Here is a 17,783-nt window from a genome sequence, read left to right on the forward strand (position 1 = left end):
ATTCAGGCTTTGTCATGTCGCAGGTTATATTTATCTTGTTTAATTGGAGCATATACATAGCATTAACAATTGTAAACTAGTAGCAGCCGTAATTCATGTGGGTCAGGTTAGTTTGCGATAAAGTTGAAAAACAAAAACAGAAGAAGTCAGTGGGCTAGGCTGAGTTTGCATGAATGGGCGGGGCTGACTCTGGTGCAGCTCCGCCTTTGTGGTTCTGCAGCGAGCACCCTCTCCAAAAACAAGCTGCAAAGAGCGAGAAGGACCGAGAAGAACAAGCACCATCCGCGCAAGCGGAGCATGTTGCTTGTTGTTCTCGGTCCTTCTCGCTCCTTGCAGCTTGCTTTTTCTCGTCTTTTCTCGTAGTTTCTCGCGCTCACTCCCGCAGCTTGCTTTTTCTCGTCTTTTCTCGTAGTTTCTCGCGCTCACTCCCGGAGTCCAAGTGCGTGGGTTCGACTCCCGCTCGGTGCGAATACAAAGTGGAAATAAAGATAAAGCGATAATATGCTTAATAATACTTATTCATATATACTACATGCTAATAATACTAATTATATAAATGTTTTTGTATAATTACCAATTTAAATGTAGTTAAAATTGGGATGAACCACTGAGCTGTGAAATATATTTGTGATAATACACATGTAAAATTATAGAACATATATGAAAAAAAAAATGTATCTGTGTTCAAATAGATTTGTCATGTTATAAAAAACATGTAATAAATGTATCTGTGTTTAAATATATTTGTTATGTTATAAAAAAACATGTAATAAATGTATCTGTTGTCATGGTCCGTGGTCTTGTTAACCTGTCGCCTGTAAAACCCCTTAATGCCCTCTCCTGCTCTTCCCCAGGTTCCTCTCAATTCATCATCAGCTCCAGAACAAGCCCAGATCTCAGTCTACCTGACGCACTGCTTCATCCCCTGGCCGCCCGCTCTCAGCCGCTCACCAATCAACATCCATTCCTGCTCCTCCACCTCTGGACAATCAATACCTGACCTTTGGATCTCCTCAGCTCACCCGGACCAGACAATCCTTCCCGTACAATTACCACTACCAAGTAACAGTAAGACCAGTCTCCAGATAAGTTCCCATTTGTTTTCCGCCTTATATTCACTCTGTCTCCCTCCTTAGAATCTCATCCTGGATTCCTGCTGCCAGTCCTGCATCTCGTCGGTTCCCATCTCTTACTTTTCTCCTTATTTAGTAATAAAAACCTTTTTACTGACATTCCTGCTCCCCGTGTGGTGATTCTGCATGTCGTGGGTCAAGAAATTGCCACCCAGCCATGACATCTGTGTTCAAATACATTTGTTATGTTATAAAAACATGTAATAAATGTATCTGTGTTCAAATATATTTGTTATTTTATAAAAAACATGTAATAAATGTATCTGTGTTCAAATATATTATGTTATAAAAACATGTAATAAATTTATGTGTCCAAGGTCGTAAAAATAGTCTGACATTTAAAGTGTATCATTTTAATATTGAAAAAAACAATAAAAAAAACATTGAAGATGATCTAAAAATTATTTACAATATTTACAAGTTCCAAAATGAGCAAATGTCCCCAAAAGTCACTGTTTTTCTGGCCCTCCTCCAGTCTTGGTCTTCATCTCCTTCTTCCACTCCTCTACAGACTTCCCGCCAACAGTTGCGCAGTAGGACACACCTGCAATGCGGGTGTGTCCAGTGTCCAGCCGCTTGGGCTGACCACATTTGCTGCAGGTGAACTGCTGGCGGGCTGTCTTTGATGGGGGAGCCTGCACGCCAGCAGCAGCAGCAGCCTCCGCTGCCTTCCTCCTCCTAAATGCTGTCGTCCTTGGTACAGTCAGAACAGGAGGAGTCAGCGGAGTGGATCCCAGGAATAGATGAATGACGTGCAGGCTCTGAGCAGAAGGAGGAGGGAGGTTGCAGCTGGTAGAGGGACCGGGATGAGGAGCAGGTGGAGGTAGCGGTGGCGGCGGCAGTCCCCTGGAGGAGGGACCAGGTTGTTGCTCCTCAGGGATGTTGTAATTAAAGGGCTGTCCTCTTCCCACCTGTATGGAGGACAGCCCTTTGGCAGAAGGGATGGGCTGGTGGGAGAAAGTTGGAGCAGAAACGGCACCAGTCCCCTGCTCCAGCACACCTTTCTCCCACCTCTTCTGTCTATAGCTGAACCTGGAAGGACAAGAGGATGAGCTGAGTTGAGGCTGCAAGCTTTAACATGAAGTCTGAAACACGAGCAAAGATCTACCAGTTCTCACCATTGAGAGATGGTCTTCTGGTTCAGCTCATAGAGATGAAGCTGGGTCTGAGCCATCAGCCTCGGGCAATACAGCACCACCTGTCTGACGGCCATGTAGTCGTCGCGGATTAGGAACCAGCGTGACCTGCTGACCCCGTCCACGCGACTGGCCGCAGGGTGAAGACGGCAGAGCTGGCTGCACATGGCCTCCACCACACGGCTGGCGTCTAGCCTCTCCCGGCATCTGCTAGGGTAGACGATCCGTCGTTTGTCACGATCTGGGAGGCGTTGCCAAAGCACGATGAGTCTGTCTACCCTGCTGTCAGACAGTCCCTGGAGACTCCTGAGCTCCACCAGGGCCTGAGCCAGCTTCAGGACATGCTGGTATCCTGTCTGGCCGTCAGGACCCTGGATCTCCTCCTGAGAAACAAAGAAAATGGGAAAAAGAAGTCAAATTTCTGAAATATCTCTGAATACGTGAAAAAACAAAATTAGGTGGGTCAGCTGTGAAATGATTAGCAGAGGGGGGATCAAAGACCTCTGAATCAGAGGAGTGTTTCTCTTCAGGAGTCTGGCTTCCAGGGACCTCGGGAGGGGCGTGATGCGCAGGGGCGGCAGGATGTGCTGGCTCAGACCCGGGTGCGACAGCTGGATCCCCTGACCGGGCTGCTCCTGAAGTGCTGGTGGACGGGTCGTCAAGGACGAAGGCGGCGACGTAGTCGCCCACGTCCTCCTGTGTGCCCTCGTCCAGGTCGGTGACGGCAGCAGCCTCGTCCGGAGCATCAGGGTCCATGCTGATGTCCTCAAGCACGCGGCCTGTCTGCTGGAACAGGTAGTCCACTCCGATGAGCTCACCTGAGATTTTGTGGAAATGTAAACGGTTCAAAGCTCCTTCTTAGCAAAGTATTGGTGCACAGTGTCATTAAAAATCACGAGTAAATAAAACGTGTTTCTCTGTTCCTCTACCTGTGTAAGCAGCAGGCTTGGTGAAGTCCTTAACCATCTGATGACCAAGCACCCTTTGGCTCTTCTGGTTAAGGGCGTGCCTGAGGTGGCCACTGTAGGACAGCAGAGGCGCCTCGTGTCCCTCAGCTGCCGCTGCGCGGTCCTCGTTCCACCTGACCAGTCCATCAATCAGGAACGCCTGGAAGTACTTGGCACTGGCCGACGTTCCTGCGTGATTAGATTATAAAATCAGCTTAAGCTTTTACTGACACCTGAAAATGAACAGTTTACAGAAATAAAACAGATTTCTTGACAGATTCTGGTTTCTCACCTGGGATGAAGCGGTTCAGGTGGAGATGGAAGGACTCCAGGGCAGTGGAGCCCCTCGCGCAGCGATAGATGGGCAGCCTGACCCCTCCTTTTTGCAGACTGCCCGTCTGGGTGTACAGCTGCATGCCAGGGGGGTCCTGGATGCAGCTGAGGTGGCGCCTCTGCGTGTCCCAGATGTCCTGGATGCGGAGAGCGTTTAGCAACGGGATGTTCAGCGTGTTGTGTCCTGCGGGCCCTCTGAAGGTGTCAAGGAGGTTTTGGATGAGGAGCGTCGACTCCTCTGCTCCACGCGTCCTCCTGCGGCAGTGGAGCCTCCATTCCTCCTTGCTGATCCGCTGGATCACATCAGCGTCCGTCAGGTTGACCATCCCGTGCGTCCCCTCCAGCTCGGACCGCTTGGCTCCCACGAGACGGCGAGCATCTTCGGCGTCCACCTCGAAGATGCAGTAAGACAGCTGCCTCATGAAGGTGGGATACAGCTCGTGGCTCTCCGTGGTGACACCTGATGCGAAGCGGCGCATCAGATGCCAGATGTCCAGCCGAACAATGAGCCGTTCCCACTCCTGCGACAGAGAGGTTAGTCATTGGAGTGTTGCACACCATGTTTTACCTGCACCTAGAGCTGAAACGATTCCTCGAGTACCTCGAATAATTCGAGTACAAAAAATCCTCGAGTCAAATTCTCTGCCTCGAGGATTCGTTTAATTCATATTTAATTAATTCATGGCTTTGCAATCGCCCGGGGTCATGTTTCACCCGGACCGAAATAAGTGACGCACATGCCCACTGGACTGAATGCACGCGCGAGTGGCGAATGTAACTTAACTTTCTCTTAAGCCATGGCGGACAACGTGGACCCCGGTGGAGTGCGAAAAAGACAGAAAATGTCAAAGTTGTGGAACCATTTTTCACGTCGTTAGGCGAAAAACGTAGTCCAGTATAAATACTGTAAAATGGATTTAGCCTAGCACAACACCACATCCTCCGTGCTGCAGCACCTGTAAATGTCACTTCTGCAAGCGGACTCGGAGCCTCTACAAGATAATGCTTTTTAGCCTGTTTTTTTATATATTCTGCGGACACTGTGCGACTTTTTCATTTGTAGCAGTCAGTTTCAGCTCACACCGTACATCTGGTAGCAACACGTCGGGCTTAAAATGTGCTAAAAATAGCAGTTTTTACACAACACGTCAGACTTTTTATTGTGTTATTGATGTCTGTTGTCCCTCGGGGTTTCTGCAGGAGGACACGGGTATTTATGAGTGGCGGAGGAAAACGAAAGAAAGTAAATACATGTTTTGTGATCAGTATAATTTGACAAAACCACAGCAAACATGCTTTTGGCAATCCTTGTTAGTGTGAGAAAAAAAGTGTGGAAATTAAAACGGACGTGTGTTAATAGGGAAACAGCCGGCGAGCTGTTTGCCACGTGAGCGGTTCTGGTTCTGTTTGGGCCGCAGCCGCTCGCAGAGTTATCCTCCTAGTGTTTGTCTGGCTTGCAGGCTAGCAGATTCTCGCACGAGGGGAAAATCGGCTCAGGTTTACTTATTTTTTGCACACGCATTTGTTTACTGTGAAGTAAAGTTGAAGTGCTGAAGTTATGCAAACTAATTTTGAATAAAACTTGAATAACTGGCAATTGCTTGCTCATTTTAAGAGGTTTTTCATAATTATAACATGCTATTTGATATCAAATCAAATCACTTTTATTGTCACGTCACATGTGCAGGTACACTGGTACAGTACATGCGAGTGAAATTCTTGTGTGCGAGCTTCACAGCAATAGAGTTGTGCAAAAATACAGTAATGTAAAAACAAGTAAAATATAAAAATGGCTAATCTAAGTATACAAATGAATAAAGTAAACAATAAGATAAGAGATATAAAATGTACAGAGGTTGGTATGTGCAAAACAGTGGCATTAATGTACAGTATGGAGCGTGTAATGTTGGAACTTGGTGGAGCTCGCGACGAGGCAGCCATACTCGGCGCCATCTTGGCTCATCAATATATGATATAAAGGTTTACAAACACAAAAGGGTAATTTATTAGAGTACTCGATTAATCGAAAAAAAGATTCGATAGAGTACTCGATTACAAAAATATTCGATAGCTGCAGCCCTACCTGCACCACAGTCAAGATCAGAACCCCAAAAACATTCACTGCTCTATAAATTGTCTTTTACAGAAATTTATTTGGGTGTCTGATTGTTTTAAAATTTTCAGAAAGACATTGGGTAGAAATTCAGGTGACCTGGTGATCCATTAAAGTAATTCACAACAAAGTAACGAATCATTGCTATGAAAAATTAAATAAACAACTAAATAAGTCAGTCAGCAACGATGCAAGTTTATACCGGAAATAAGGCGGCCGTCTTGGACACGCCGTCCTGTCTGCAGCAGTCGCGGTCCACGTAGATGAGCTGGGGGGCAGGTACCTCGGCTAATCGGTACCGCCTCATCAGTCCGGCCGCCATCTTGGACAGGCCCTCGGAGCCCTCGCAGCAAGTGAGGACGCTCATGAGGACCTGGCCGTGCTCGTTGCCCACGTTGGTAGCCCAGGCGGCACCTGCGAGCTTCTTCGTCACCTGCACACAGAGAACTTCCTGCGTAAAGACCAGCAGAACTGTTGTTCACAAGCAGCAAGTAAACACAACGCGGTGACCGACCTTCTTTGTGGAATCCATCTTTAGGATGGATCCGAAGGTGGACGTGATCCTGGCCTTGTACTCGTCCAGCCGCGTCAGCACGTCGTAACCGTAAACGGTCAGCAGCCAGACGGGTGAGGGCACAGGGGGCATCTGGGGAGGTGGTGCGATCTCCCCCCTCGTGGTACCCAAGGCCAGGAACTGCTCGCAGACGCCGAGGTACTGAATCGCTCTCCGCATCCAGGCGTCGGAATGCTGCTCCCGCAGGGTGTTGCACAGCTGAGTGGCACTGTTGCCCAGAGTGCGAGATCTCAGCGTAGCAACCACCCTCTGGTCACAGGACAGCCTGCGTGAACAAAACAAACATTACCACATTATACTCTGCTGGACACACCCGCATGAGCACACAGTTTCACTCTTCTCATACTTGTACGTGAGGACAGCTGGGAACTGGCAGCTGTAGGTGGGGGGCAGCTGCCTTAAGATGCCCTGTGACCACCCTCCGACCTTCTTCTTACATCGACGGCACTCCAGGTACTCAGTGGCCATGAGATACCAGCCGTCGATGTCCAGGACCCTCCGGATGGTCCTGTAGAGCCCAGCCTTTATCAGGATGCCGCTGCACAAAGGCTGGGGGCACGTCAGCTGCAGGTGCCACATCCTGTGAGGCATCCACAGGAAGAGCCGACATGCAAAGAAGGGGTCGGGAGAGGCGGGAGGCTGATTGTAGACCGCCCGGGGCTGGGGAGGGTACCACCAGGGACTGAGCTCCGTGATGAGATGCGGCCTCCCAGCACGGTCCCTGGTGAACAGCACCCGGCCGATCCACTCCTGCTGTTCTGCAGTCAGAGCTGCCTGCCAGGACTCAGGCAGCATCTAGAGAGAGAGAAAACAAAGCAGCAGAGTAAGAAAGGCGACTCGGGTTGCAGTCACCAACTCTTGTCATGTGTCTATGCCCATATATGTCTGCTCTCATAATTGTGTACTGAAACTAAGTTCCCTCTGGGATTAATGAAGTTTCTTTGAATTGAATTAATGTCTGATGCCTCACCTTAGAGCTGGCAGCAGGAGGTGGGGGAGGGAGGACTGCAGCAAGGAGCTCTGGAGATTCCTGCATGGCCTCCAGGAGTTCCTCGTCTGTGGGTTAGGGTTAGGGGTATATTTTTTAAAGGCTCCATTTAAAAATTTATTTTCACATTTTCTTGCTGCGATGTTCAATTCTCCTATTAATAAATTAGGAAGTGGTATTGAACATTAGAGAAGAGAATTGTGTTTTTTACCATTTGTATCAAAGTCACTGGTAGAGCCTTACATACTTTCTTATATTCCTGAAGAGGACATTGAATGTTATTAAATTTGTATTCAAAATTCTGTAACTGTAGTATTTCACCATCTTTATCCATAATATCGTGTACAAAGATAATTCCTTGATCAAACCACTGTTGTTTAAACAAAGACTTTGTTTGCAACAATTACTCGATTATTCCACAAGGTGGCACAATGAGGAGTAAAATTATGGGTAAATACCATCTTCCAATAATGCAATACTTGTTTGTGAAATTCAGATAATTTAAAAGGCAATTTAGTGATTTCAAAAGAAAGTTTAGCCCCCCAAACTTCTTGAAGACATTTTTTGGAATATGAAACCAAATTGTATCTGTCTTTATTAGAAATTCTTTCAGCCACTTTGTTTTAAATGTTCCCAGCATTGCTTCAAAATCCAGATTTCATACCTCCATTTTTATGTTCTTTGACTAACTGGGATCTTTTTATATAGTGGGTTTTATTTCTCCATATAAATTTGTATATAATAGCGTTAATATTTTTCACTGTTTTTGGAGCGATATGAAGAGATTGACATGGATAGATCAATTGGGAAATACCCCCAGACTTGGACAATAAATTTCGCCCAAAAATAGAAAGATCTCTGCTAAGCCATTGGTTCAGAGTTTTTTGTATTTGATCAGTTTTTTCTTTCATATTGATTTCTTCTCTTTGTTTTTCGTCTGCAACTATCTTAACTCCTAGATATTTAATATCTTTTTTAACAGGAATTGACATTATCTCATTATCTGTGCATTCATACAGTGAAAGAAACTCACAATTTTTTGTGTTCAGACGAAGACCTGATGCTTTGGAAAAAATTGAAATAATTTGTAATGCTTTGTTAACCATAGATTTATCCTTTAGAAAAAAAACAGTGTCATCTGCAAACTGACTTAAACGAAATTCATAATCAAAAAAATGTATACCCTGAAAATTTGGATGATTTATTACTAGATATGCTAATAGTTGTGTACATAAGATAAACAGTTTGGGGCTGATTGGACATCCTTGTCTTATTCCACAAGTTATATTTATTCTTTTTGTTAATCCTGGGTTTAAGGAAACATAACTGTTAATATCAGTATAGAACATTTTTATCTCTGAACAAATTCTTTTTCCAAAACCGAAATATTCTAGGGTGGAAAATAAAAAATTATGTTCTATAGAATCAAAAGCTTTGAAATAAGTCTATAGATAAAACGAGGCTGTCCGTTTCCAAAATAGACCTATAATCCAGCATATCCAGTACTAATCTCACATTATTATGTATGCTTCTTCCTTTTATAAATGCAGACTGATTATCATCTACTATTTCATCAATCAAAGGGTTATTATTCCAGTTTTCATTGTTGGGGTAAGACATCCTTCATTTATACACTCATTAAATGTACTTAATAACAATTCTTGAACATCTTCCCAAAAAAATTTAAGAAATTCCGAGGTCAATCCATCAATACCGGGCGATTTCCCATTTTTTCATGGAATTTTCTATTTCTTTAATATTCAAATCATCCTCCAGATTTTTTCTGTCTTCCTCTCCAGTAGATTTAATATTGTTCTTTATCTGAGTGAAGAAGGATTTACATTCCTCCTCACAGAAATTAGAACTATATAGGTCTGAGTAAAAACGTTGAACTTCCTCCTTTATTTGATTTTGGTCTACTATTACAGTGTCATTTTTTAATTTGCATATTTTCTTTTTGGATTGTCTAGACTTTTCTAATCCATAAAAATATGTTGAGTTCTTTTCGCCTTCTTCAATCCACTTAGCCCTGGATCTTACAAAGGCTCCATTCGCTTTTTCTATATAAATTTCGTCAAGCTGTTTTTGGAGCAAGTTTAGCTCTGTTAGTTCATCCTCTGTGTTATTAATTTTATCACAGAGTAGGCTGATTCTTTTTAGCAGTTCTTTCTGCTTTAATTTTCTCTCTTTTGTCATAATTTTCCCCATTTCAATTGCTAACCTTTTTGTTTCAAATTTAAACCATTCCCATTTTCCTTTATTTGACATATTCATCCTTTTTACTTTTAGACAAAGGGCTTTTATTTGTTTGCAAAACCCTTCATTTGATAAAAGGCTATTATTTAGTTTCCATAAACTGTCTGAAGAGCATGTTTGTTTTATTATTATTAAAGTTAAGCTTATTAAACAGTGATCAGTAAGCGGAGAAGTAATAATCTCACATTTCTTTATAATGTTACCTATAGAGTGAGAGATTAGCCAATAATCTATTCTTGACCGTTGGTTTCCATTAGAAGCACTGATCCATGTGTATTCTGATTTTGTAGGATTATTTAATCTCCAATAGTCAAAAGTATTAGTGATAGAACAGAAATCTTGTAAGATATCATTGTTTTCAGGTTGCTGACCTCTAGGTGGTAACTTAACTAACCAAGAGTTTGGTGCGATACTAAAATCTCCCACAACCACCTTATCTGTCATATGAACATTTTGCCAATCTGTTATCATTCTGCCCAAGTTTTCTAACATCTCTCTGTTTTTAGTTTTGTTATTATATCCATAAATAGAAAGTATAAAACATTTCTGATCATAAATTTCTATAGCTGCTATTAACCAGTGGCCGTCTTTGTCTCCTCTATGATTAATTACTTTCCCTGTAAATTTGTTAAATAGTATCATAACCCCTGCCAAATAGCTGGTACCATGGCTATATAAAATATTATCCCCCCACTGTTGTTTCCAAAATGTTTCCTCCTCTATGCCTGAATGTGTTTCCTGTAACAAAATTAAGTTGGCCTTAAGCTCTTTACAAAATAAAAAAGTGCCTTGCACTTTATGGTGTTTTTCAACCCTCTAACATTCAAAGAAGTAAACAAAACTGACATAACAAACAAAACAAATGGCCAGAATGTTACCTAGTATATCTGCTCTGGATTTATCCAAACAGCAGGAATGAGCAATATTGTCCAACTATATTATATCTCATCCAAAACCTCCTCCTTTAACAATCAGAAGATAAAAAAAACATTGGGCTGTTTGGTCTAGTGAGATCTCATTCTCAAAATAGCAGCCCATATTAACAGAGGAACAGTATATAAAAAAAAAAAAAGTGTATTGGTCCTTTCCTGAATATTGAAATGTATCATATTTCTAACATATATAGACCTTCCTCCCATCGATGATGGCGTATCCTTCCTTTAAGAAGGCCTTCTTTCCACGTCGTCTGGCTTCCTCCACCTGGGGCCACAGCTTCTCCCTCGCCTCCGATCCTCTTTGGAGAAGTCCATTTTAAAGATGATCCTCTTCTCCTTGCATACTCTGGCCTCTTTCGACATCTTCCACACTTCTTCCTTCATCGTACGTGACACAAACTGAATGATAATGGGTCTTGGCCTAGTATTCCTTGCATCTTTTTTTCCCAAACGGTGTCCACATTCCTGCAGAGCTCGTCAACAGACATGGGGACCACCCTTGTGAGTATGCTGATATCCTCTCTGATTTTCTCTTCCTCTTTTTCAGCTAACCCAAAAAGCCCGAGGTTCCATCTCCTCTTGTACCTCTCAGCTTCCAGTACCTTCTCTTTCAGAGCTTTATTTTCGACACCCAGAAACTCAACTTGTTTTTGTACTTTAGTGATGTTTTCTTTGTTTACATTCGTTTCTTTCTTCGTGTCTTCTGTGCTTTTTTCAATGTTTTGTAGTTTGCTTTCTAGAGCCTCCAACTTTTTTAGAGCTTCTTGAACATTGTTCATTCTCCCTTCAATGTTCTCCAACTTCCCGTCCAGCCCGACACATTTTTTTTTTATCAGAATCTCCATCATTTGCACAAGACTGTTTGTACTCTCCTCTCTTGCCTTCACACTTCTATTCCTCAGCTTTTTGGGTTGCGGACTGTTCATATCAGTTTGACTGTCCTCAAGATTATCATCAGCTTTTCCGGCAAAATGGCGGAGCGGGTGCATCACAAATTCTGAACGCAATCTATTTGTCCCAGTTATTCAACAACCTGACCATCCAGCTATATTCACCAGATATTTCAAGCTTTATATCATTGTGAAATTCACTTTTAAGAAAGAGTTAAGCCATGGAACCGTCTTCAAAACGTGACACGGCCGCTACCCACCACAACTACGCAGCAAAGATGGAAACTTCGGCTGAGAGCCTCAAAAGGAAAGACCCTTTCTCTCCGGCAAAGAACAAAACAACCTCCAAAATGAAGGACCAGACTACAGATGAAGGTACGAAGGCCATCCTTGAAGCGATAAAAAAGCTCACAGATAAAGTGGAGGGCCTCGGCACGCAAATTAGTCACAACTCCAATATGCTAGCTAGCATGGCTAAAGCAGTGGAGTTCAATGCAGCGGAGATCAAAGACTGTAAAACGTGGCTACAAACCATGGAGCGAGAGGTATCAGTCAATAAAAAAGATAACACCATGCTAATGGAAAGTGTCCTGGAGTTAGAGAGGTACAAACGCCGATGGAAACTCAGAGTCAAAGGATTAAAGGAACGTGAAGGAGAAGACACGCGAGATATGATAGCAAACTTGCTGAAAAAAATCTCACCTGAATGGGCTCCGAACATCAACCATATCGTGGATTCTGCTCATCGGCTGGGGAAAAGAGAGGAGAAAAGAACCAGGCATGTCCTCGTCCAGTTCACACAAAGATTACACCGTGACGCGCTGTGGAAGATGACCAAGGATTCCTCCATTTGCAAAGAACTGGGGATCGGATTCATTGAAGACCTCTGCAAAGCTGACAGGGAGGCTCGAATGGCGCTGTGGCCTAAAATTCAACAAGCACGGGCAGCTGGAAAACGAGCGTACTACAGAGGAGGAGACGGTTACATCGATGGTCACAAAATCACGGTCTGAAGAACAGGAAGACTTAAATACGGTCCGGATGGTCCAATAATTCAAAATATTGAAGGGACATTAACATATCCTTTTGTGCCTTTTTGAGCCTTATGTCCTTTTTTTTTTGCAGACTTTTCCAAAAGTCGGTTGAAGTTATTGTTCTCTAGCAGTTGCTAGTTAGTTTAGTTAGTTTAATAATGAATGTTAATCTGTTTTGCATCTCTTTGAATGCTAGGGGCTTAAGAAACATTAATAAGAGAAAATCTATTTTTTTGTTTTGTAAGGGAGAGAAAGCTAACATTATTTTATTACAAGAAACACACTCACAACAGGAGGACGAAAAATTCTGGATTAATCAATGGGGGGATAAAATTCTTTTTGACCATGGCTCCACCAAATCAGCAGGAGTGGCCATTCTATTTTGTAATTCTCCTTGGAAATTAGTAGCTTCTAAATCTAGCAGCAATGGTCACTGGCTAATCTGTGTTTTAAATAGTGATGACCAGTATTGTATTGTGGCTAATATTTATGGTTTTAACAACCCAAATCAAAATAAACTCTTGCTTACAGAACTTTCTAACAATATCACTAATCTAAAACTAACCTACCCAAGTGCAAGTATTATTGTTGGAGGTGATTTTAACATGGTTTATGATGAGCATTTGGATAGATACCCTTCTAGGTGTCAACATAGTTCTCATAATTCCACCTTATCTAATTTCTGTGGCAATCACAGCTTAGTAGATCCCTGGCGCCTGGCAAATCCTAAATTTAAACAATACTCCTGGTTCAAACCAAATAATAACCTAAAATCTAGGATTGACTTCTGGTTAATTTCTGCTTCAGTTACATCTCATGTCTCAGACTGCTGCATGTCAGCAGCTCCTCTGTCTGATCACTCAGTTATAAAGTTGAAATTTGCGCCTCCTGGCGGTGGACTCAGAAATAAAGGCTACTGGAAATTCAATTCTGCATTACTAACTTCTCATGAATACTGTGATGGTATTAAATCTCTAATCACTGAAGTGATGGCTGATAACACTATAGGGTCTTATGTGTCAAAGTGGGAGTTTCTAAAATTCAAATTTCGAGAATTCTCCATCCATTTTGGGAAATCATTTCACAAAAACAATAAACTAGCAGAACTTAATCTAATTAAAGAAATTAATACGTATTGTAATAAGGCATCACCAAATGAAAGTGACAAACAAAAATTATTAACTCTACAAGGTAAGCTTGATGAGATGTATCTAAAAAAAGCAGAAGGAGCCTACATAAGATCCAGAGCTAAATGGATTGAAGATGGTGAAAAAAGCACAGCTTATTTTTGTCAACTAGAAAGAAGAAGGCAAGAAAGAAATTCAATTAAAACATTATTAATTCAAAATAAAATATGTACAGATCCAACTTTAATTACAAAAGAATTGACCTCTTTCTACAGCAAATTATACTCAGCGGCCTTCTCTGAGACTGATTCAAACTTTTTCTTCGATCACATTAAGAAATTTATCCCGAGTATAGATGATGATTTTGCAGAGTTATGCGATGCTGATATTACTATGCTTGAACTAGACAACGCAGTTAAAAACTTAGCCATAAATAAATCCCCCGGTTGTGACGGCCTAACGTCTAATTTCTATCGACACTTTTGGGATCTGTTAAAAAATCCATTTATTCTTATGTTAAATGAAGCAACTGATACTTTATATTTTCCTCCCACTATGAAACAAGGCCTAATTACTCTGATACCAAAACCCGGTAAAGACTCTAAAATTATAGATAACCTTAGACCCATAACATTATTGAATACTGATTATAAAATTGTAACCTTAGCCTATGCCAATAGATTAAAAAGCAAATTAAACTCAATTATAAGTGATTCCCAATCTGGCTTTATGAAAGGTAGATCTATTCACAATAACATTCGTTTGGTGATGGATCTCCTAGACTATAGTCACTTAATTGATGATGACGGTTTTATTTTATTTCTTGATTTTTATAAAGCCTTTGATTCTATTGAACACCCCTTTATCTTTCAATGTTTAAAACAGTTAGGCTTTAGAAACAAATTCTGTGCTACCATTGAATCTCTGTATGATAATGCAACTAGCTCTATTTCATTACCAAATGGAACGTCACCACGATTTGATATTAAAAGAGGGGTTAAACAAGGGTGTCCTATCTCTCCCTTTCTCTTTATAATTGCTACAGAAATGCTTTCTATCTTTATTAAAAATTCAGATATTGCTCCCTTAAATGTTATGGGATTACCTGTAATCATTAGCCAACTTGCAGACGACACAACTATTTTTATGAAACATCTTACAGAGACTCCTAAGATAATAGAAGTTCTTAAGGTGTTCTCCCAGGCCTCCGGACTTAGTCTTAACTTAAAAAAATGTGAGTTAATGCCAATTCATCAAAGTGATTTAACAGAAGCATATAACATTCCTATTAGGTCAACGGTAAAATACTTAGGAATACATATATCCAAAGACCCAACTGAAAGGGAAAACTTGAATATATGGAAAACAATAGCAGAGTGTCAAACTAAACTAAACTCCTGGTTGTTGAGAGACATCAGTTTACTTGGGCGTGTCTTTCTTACTAAAATGGAGAGCATATCTAGATGTATCTACCCCGCATATTCACTGACCATTCCTAATAGAGCCATTAAAAAGATCAACCAAATCAACTTTGATTATATATGGAGGAAAAAAATGCATTACATTAAGAGAGCAGAAATGACCAAAGAATATAAAGATGGTGGACTACAAGCTATAGACTTTGAGATCATGGATGGAACACTGAAAATTAACTGGTTAAAATCCTTCTTTAACAATAAAAGCTTCTGGTATCATATACCCAGGGAAATCTTCAAAAGGTTTGGAGGCATTGACCTTTTGTTAAAATGCGATTTCAATATTAAGAAACTTCCGATTAAATTATCCCAGTTCCACCAACAAGTCCTTTTATATTGGAAACTTTTATACAACCATAATTTCACTCCACACAACACGCCAATTTGGAACAATAGATATATTACAATTAAAAACAAATCATTATATAAGAAGAACTGGATGGACAAAGGCATTTGGTCCCTAATTCATTTAACTGATAATGATGGGCGTGTGATGACCCATGAAAATTTCTGTCATAAATATAATATCACAGTTGATCAGAATTCATTCGATTCCATAATAAGAGCCATCCCTATTCCTACATTAAATCTAATTCAAGAAATTGTTTCGAACTCTCATTCAGTCTCCCCTGCTCTTCCTCATCTAGTAGCTGGGAACTTCGACTTCAAGAGCGTTAAAACTCCTAATAAAACAATTAGAAAAATGCTTGATGATATTTCACACCCTTCACTGCCTTTCAGAAATTCCATTAAACAAATTTTCTCCATAGATATTATATACTCATTACGCTCTAAATACCTCAAATTTCCTATAACTCCAAAAGCCAAAGAAATCCATTATAGAGTTTTAAATGACGTATACCCATCTGGGGAATTCTTACGACAGAGATGTGGTTTTGAAACAAATAAGTGTGTATTTTGTGATGATATAGAAACCTCTGTTCATTTATTTTTTCAATGCATCTACTCTGAAGCTCTCTGGACTGATATACATGACTGGCTATACACAAAGATGCGTATTGAACCCTTGTCGGAGAACGATGTCATTTATGGAGCCATATTAGATAATACTGAGTGGGACTTTCTGGTAAATAACATAATCATTGTTGCTAAATTTTATATTCACAAATGTAGATATGGAAAGGTGAAACCTAGATTCTATGCATTTCATAACGAGTGTCTTTCTTTCTCCAAAGCCCTTAAATTTATGAAAAGTAAACATGCAATGAAACTCCTTAATCTTTTTGAAAAGTATGATTTGAAAACAAAGCCCTAGCTCTGTCTCTTTTTTTGTTTGTTTAATTTATTTATTTATCTTTTGTTTGATTGTTTCCTTCACAAATATTCTTGCTCTCTACGCAAAATCTCTTTTGTTATCCTTTTTTGCACCTGATCCCGGGTAATGTAAAACAAAGGAATTTATGCCATGTTGTTTGTAAATGAAAAAGTTCAATTAAAAAAAAAAAAAAAAAAAAAAGATTATCATCAGCTTGCTCTAAATTTTGGGGTTCGTTTTCACTCATATCATCCATCACAGCCATGCCATAATCATGATCGATGATGCTAGCTTCGCTACGTTGTTCCATCTTTAACTCTCTCTCACCATAATTAGCTCTTCAAAAAAGTTCCTCAGTTTGTCAAAAAACGGATGAAAGTCGCTTCTAATACGTTATGGCTTGGTTTTCTTACCTTTAAACAGCGTTTGGACTTGGAAAAATACTGTTTTCCCTTTGGATCCTGCTATAAACCAACTGCTCACTCCGCCATCTTGTCGCCTCTCCAGTGGGAGCCCGCCCTGGACCAGCTCTTCATCACTGGGCTGCGAGGGCTCCGAGGGCCAGTCCAAGATGGCGGCCGGACTGATGAGGCGGTACTGATTAGCCGAGGTACCGAGAAGCGGCGGGAAGATGGCGGCGAGGGGGTAACATTCTAGAGCGTTTAGACTCCAACCATTATAAACTTTTTAAAACCCCGAAACCACGAAAAAACGCCTCAGACACACATTAAAGAACTGACACATTTTTAAGACGGTGGCAGTTGGATAAACTTCGAAAGAAATAAGGAACTGCAACGGAAAACTACTCAGTGAGTTGTAAGCTAGCAGAATGCACCAACAAAGGAGAAAATGAGTCACCAACTAAAAAAATAAACGGAATTCAAGAGAAAAGACAGACTCAACTCCAACTAAAAAGAAAACTCAGTGTGCATTGCTTAGCGACCATAATTACAAGCCTTCACAGGAGGAAGAGATGGAATCACCTACCTCCACGACTCTCCATCAAGTAGCTTCTTCTTCTTCTTCTTCTTCTTCTTCTTCTTCAAGTTTAATGGCGGGTGGCATCTAACTGCTAGATGCATTTCCGCCACCTACTGTGCTGGAGTGTGAGTCGGAGAGCGAGAAAAGAAAAAAAATAAATAAATAAAAACTAAATTCTATGCAACAGACCACAGTGCTTTAGATACCCAACAACCAACTTATAATTCCTTTCTTCACCATTTAACAAATTCCTTACAGTCCCTGAGTTGCCCTCTACTTCCCTCATATTTTATGCAGTCACACAAAACATGTTCCACCGTTTCTCCCCCCACCCCACAACCACGCAAACCTGGATGTTTCCCCATCAGATGCATTGTATTATTAAGCCCAGTATGTCCCAATCTTAATCTTGATATTATCCTTTGATCTCTACTATTCATTCTTATATTTTTCCATTTTCCTACTTTCCCTTGTATCTGAAACAAATGTCTTCCTTTCTCTCCCCTTTCCCACATTCTTTGCCACTCTTCCATTATATGTGCTTTAATGATAGATTTAATTTCAGCAGCACTATATGCAATATTT

General features: G+C 41.1%; 1 protein-coding gene and 1 long non-coding RNA gene across 3 annotated transcripts; one reads left to right on the forward strand and one right to left on the reverse strand.

Moving 5' to 3' along the window:
* The first annotated feature begins 271 nt into the window (after nucleotides 1-271).
* On the forward strand, nucleotides 272-1,475 carry LOC139068848 (uncharacterized). 2 transcript variants are annotated; one of them, XR_011520103.1, is made up of 3 exons: nucleotides 272-463; nucleotides 855-1,068; nucleotides 1,137-1,475. It is a non-coding gene; the product is annotated as an uncharacterized lncRNA (long non-coding RNA). The 2 variants fall into 2 exon arrangements; XR_011520104.1 differs by having other exon boundaries at nucleotides 272-439.
* Nucleotide 1,476: 1 nt separating this feature from the next.
* On the reverse strand, nucleotides 1,477-17,219 carry LOC129165611 (uncharacterized). The gene is made up of 10 exons (XM_070549212.1): nucleotides 16,631-17,219; nucleotides 7,207-7,292; nucleotides 6,583-7,031; nucleotides 6,177-6,501; nucleotides 5,865-6,095; nucleotides 3,509-4,070; nucleotides 3,199-3,405; nucleotides 2,771-3,087; nucleotides 2,252-2,652; nucleotides 1,477-2,165 (listed from the first exon to the last, which is right to left on the reverse strand). The coding sequence occupies exons 2-10, from the start codon at nucleotides 7,270-7,272 to the stop codon at nucleotides 1,583-1,585; spliced, it is 3,141 nt and encodes a 1,046-aa protein (XP_070405313.1). The 5' UTR covers nucleotides 7,273-7,292; nucleotides 16,631-17,219; the 3' UTR covers nucleotides 1,477-1,582.
* Nucleotides 17,220-17,783: the final 564 nt, after the last annotated feature.

This window comes from Nothobranchius furzeri, chromosome 3, assembly GCF_043380555.1.
Source record: "Nothobranchius furzeri strain GRZ-AD chromosome 3, NfurGRZ-RIMD1, whole genome shotgun sequence".
Taxonomy (NCBI): Eukaryota; Metazoa; Chordata; class Actinopteri; order Cyprinodontiformes; family Nothobranchiidae; genus Nothobranchius; species Nothobranchius furzeri.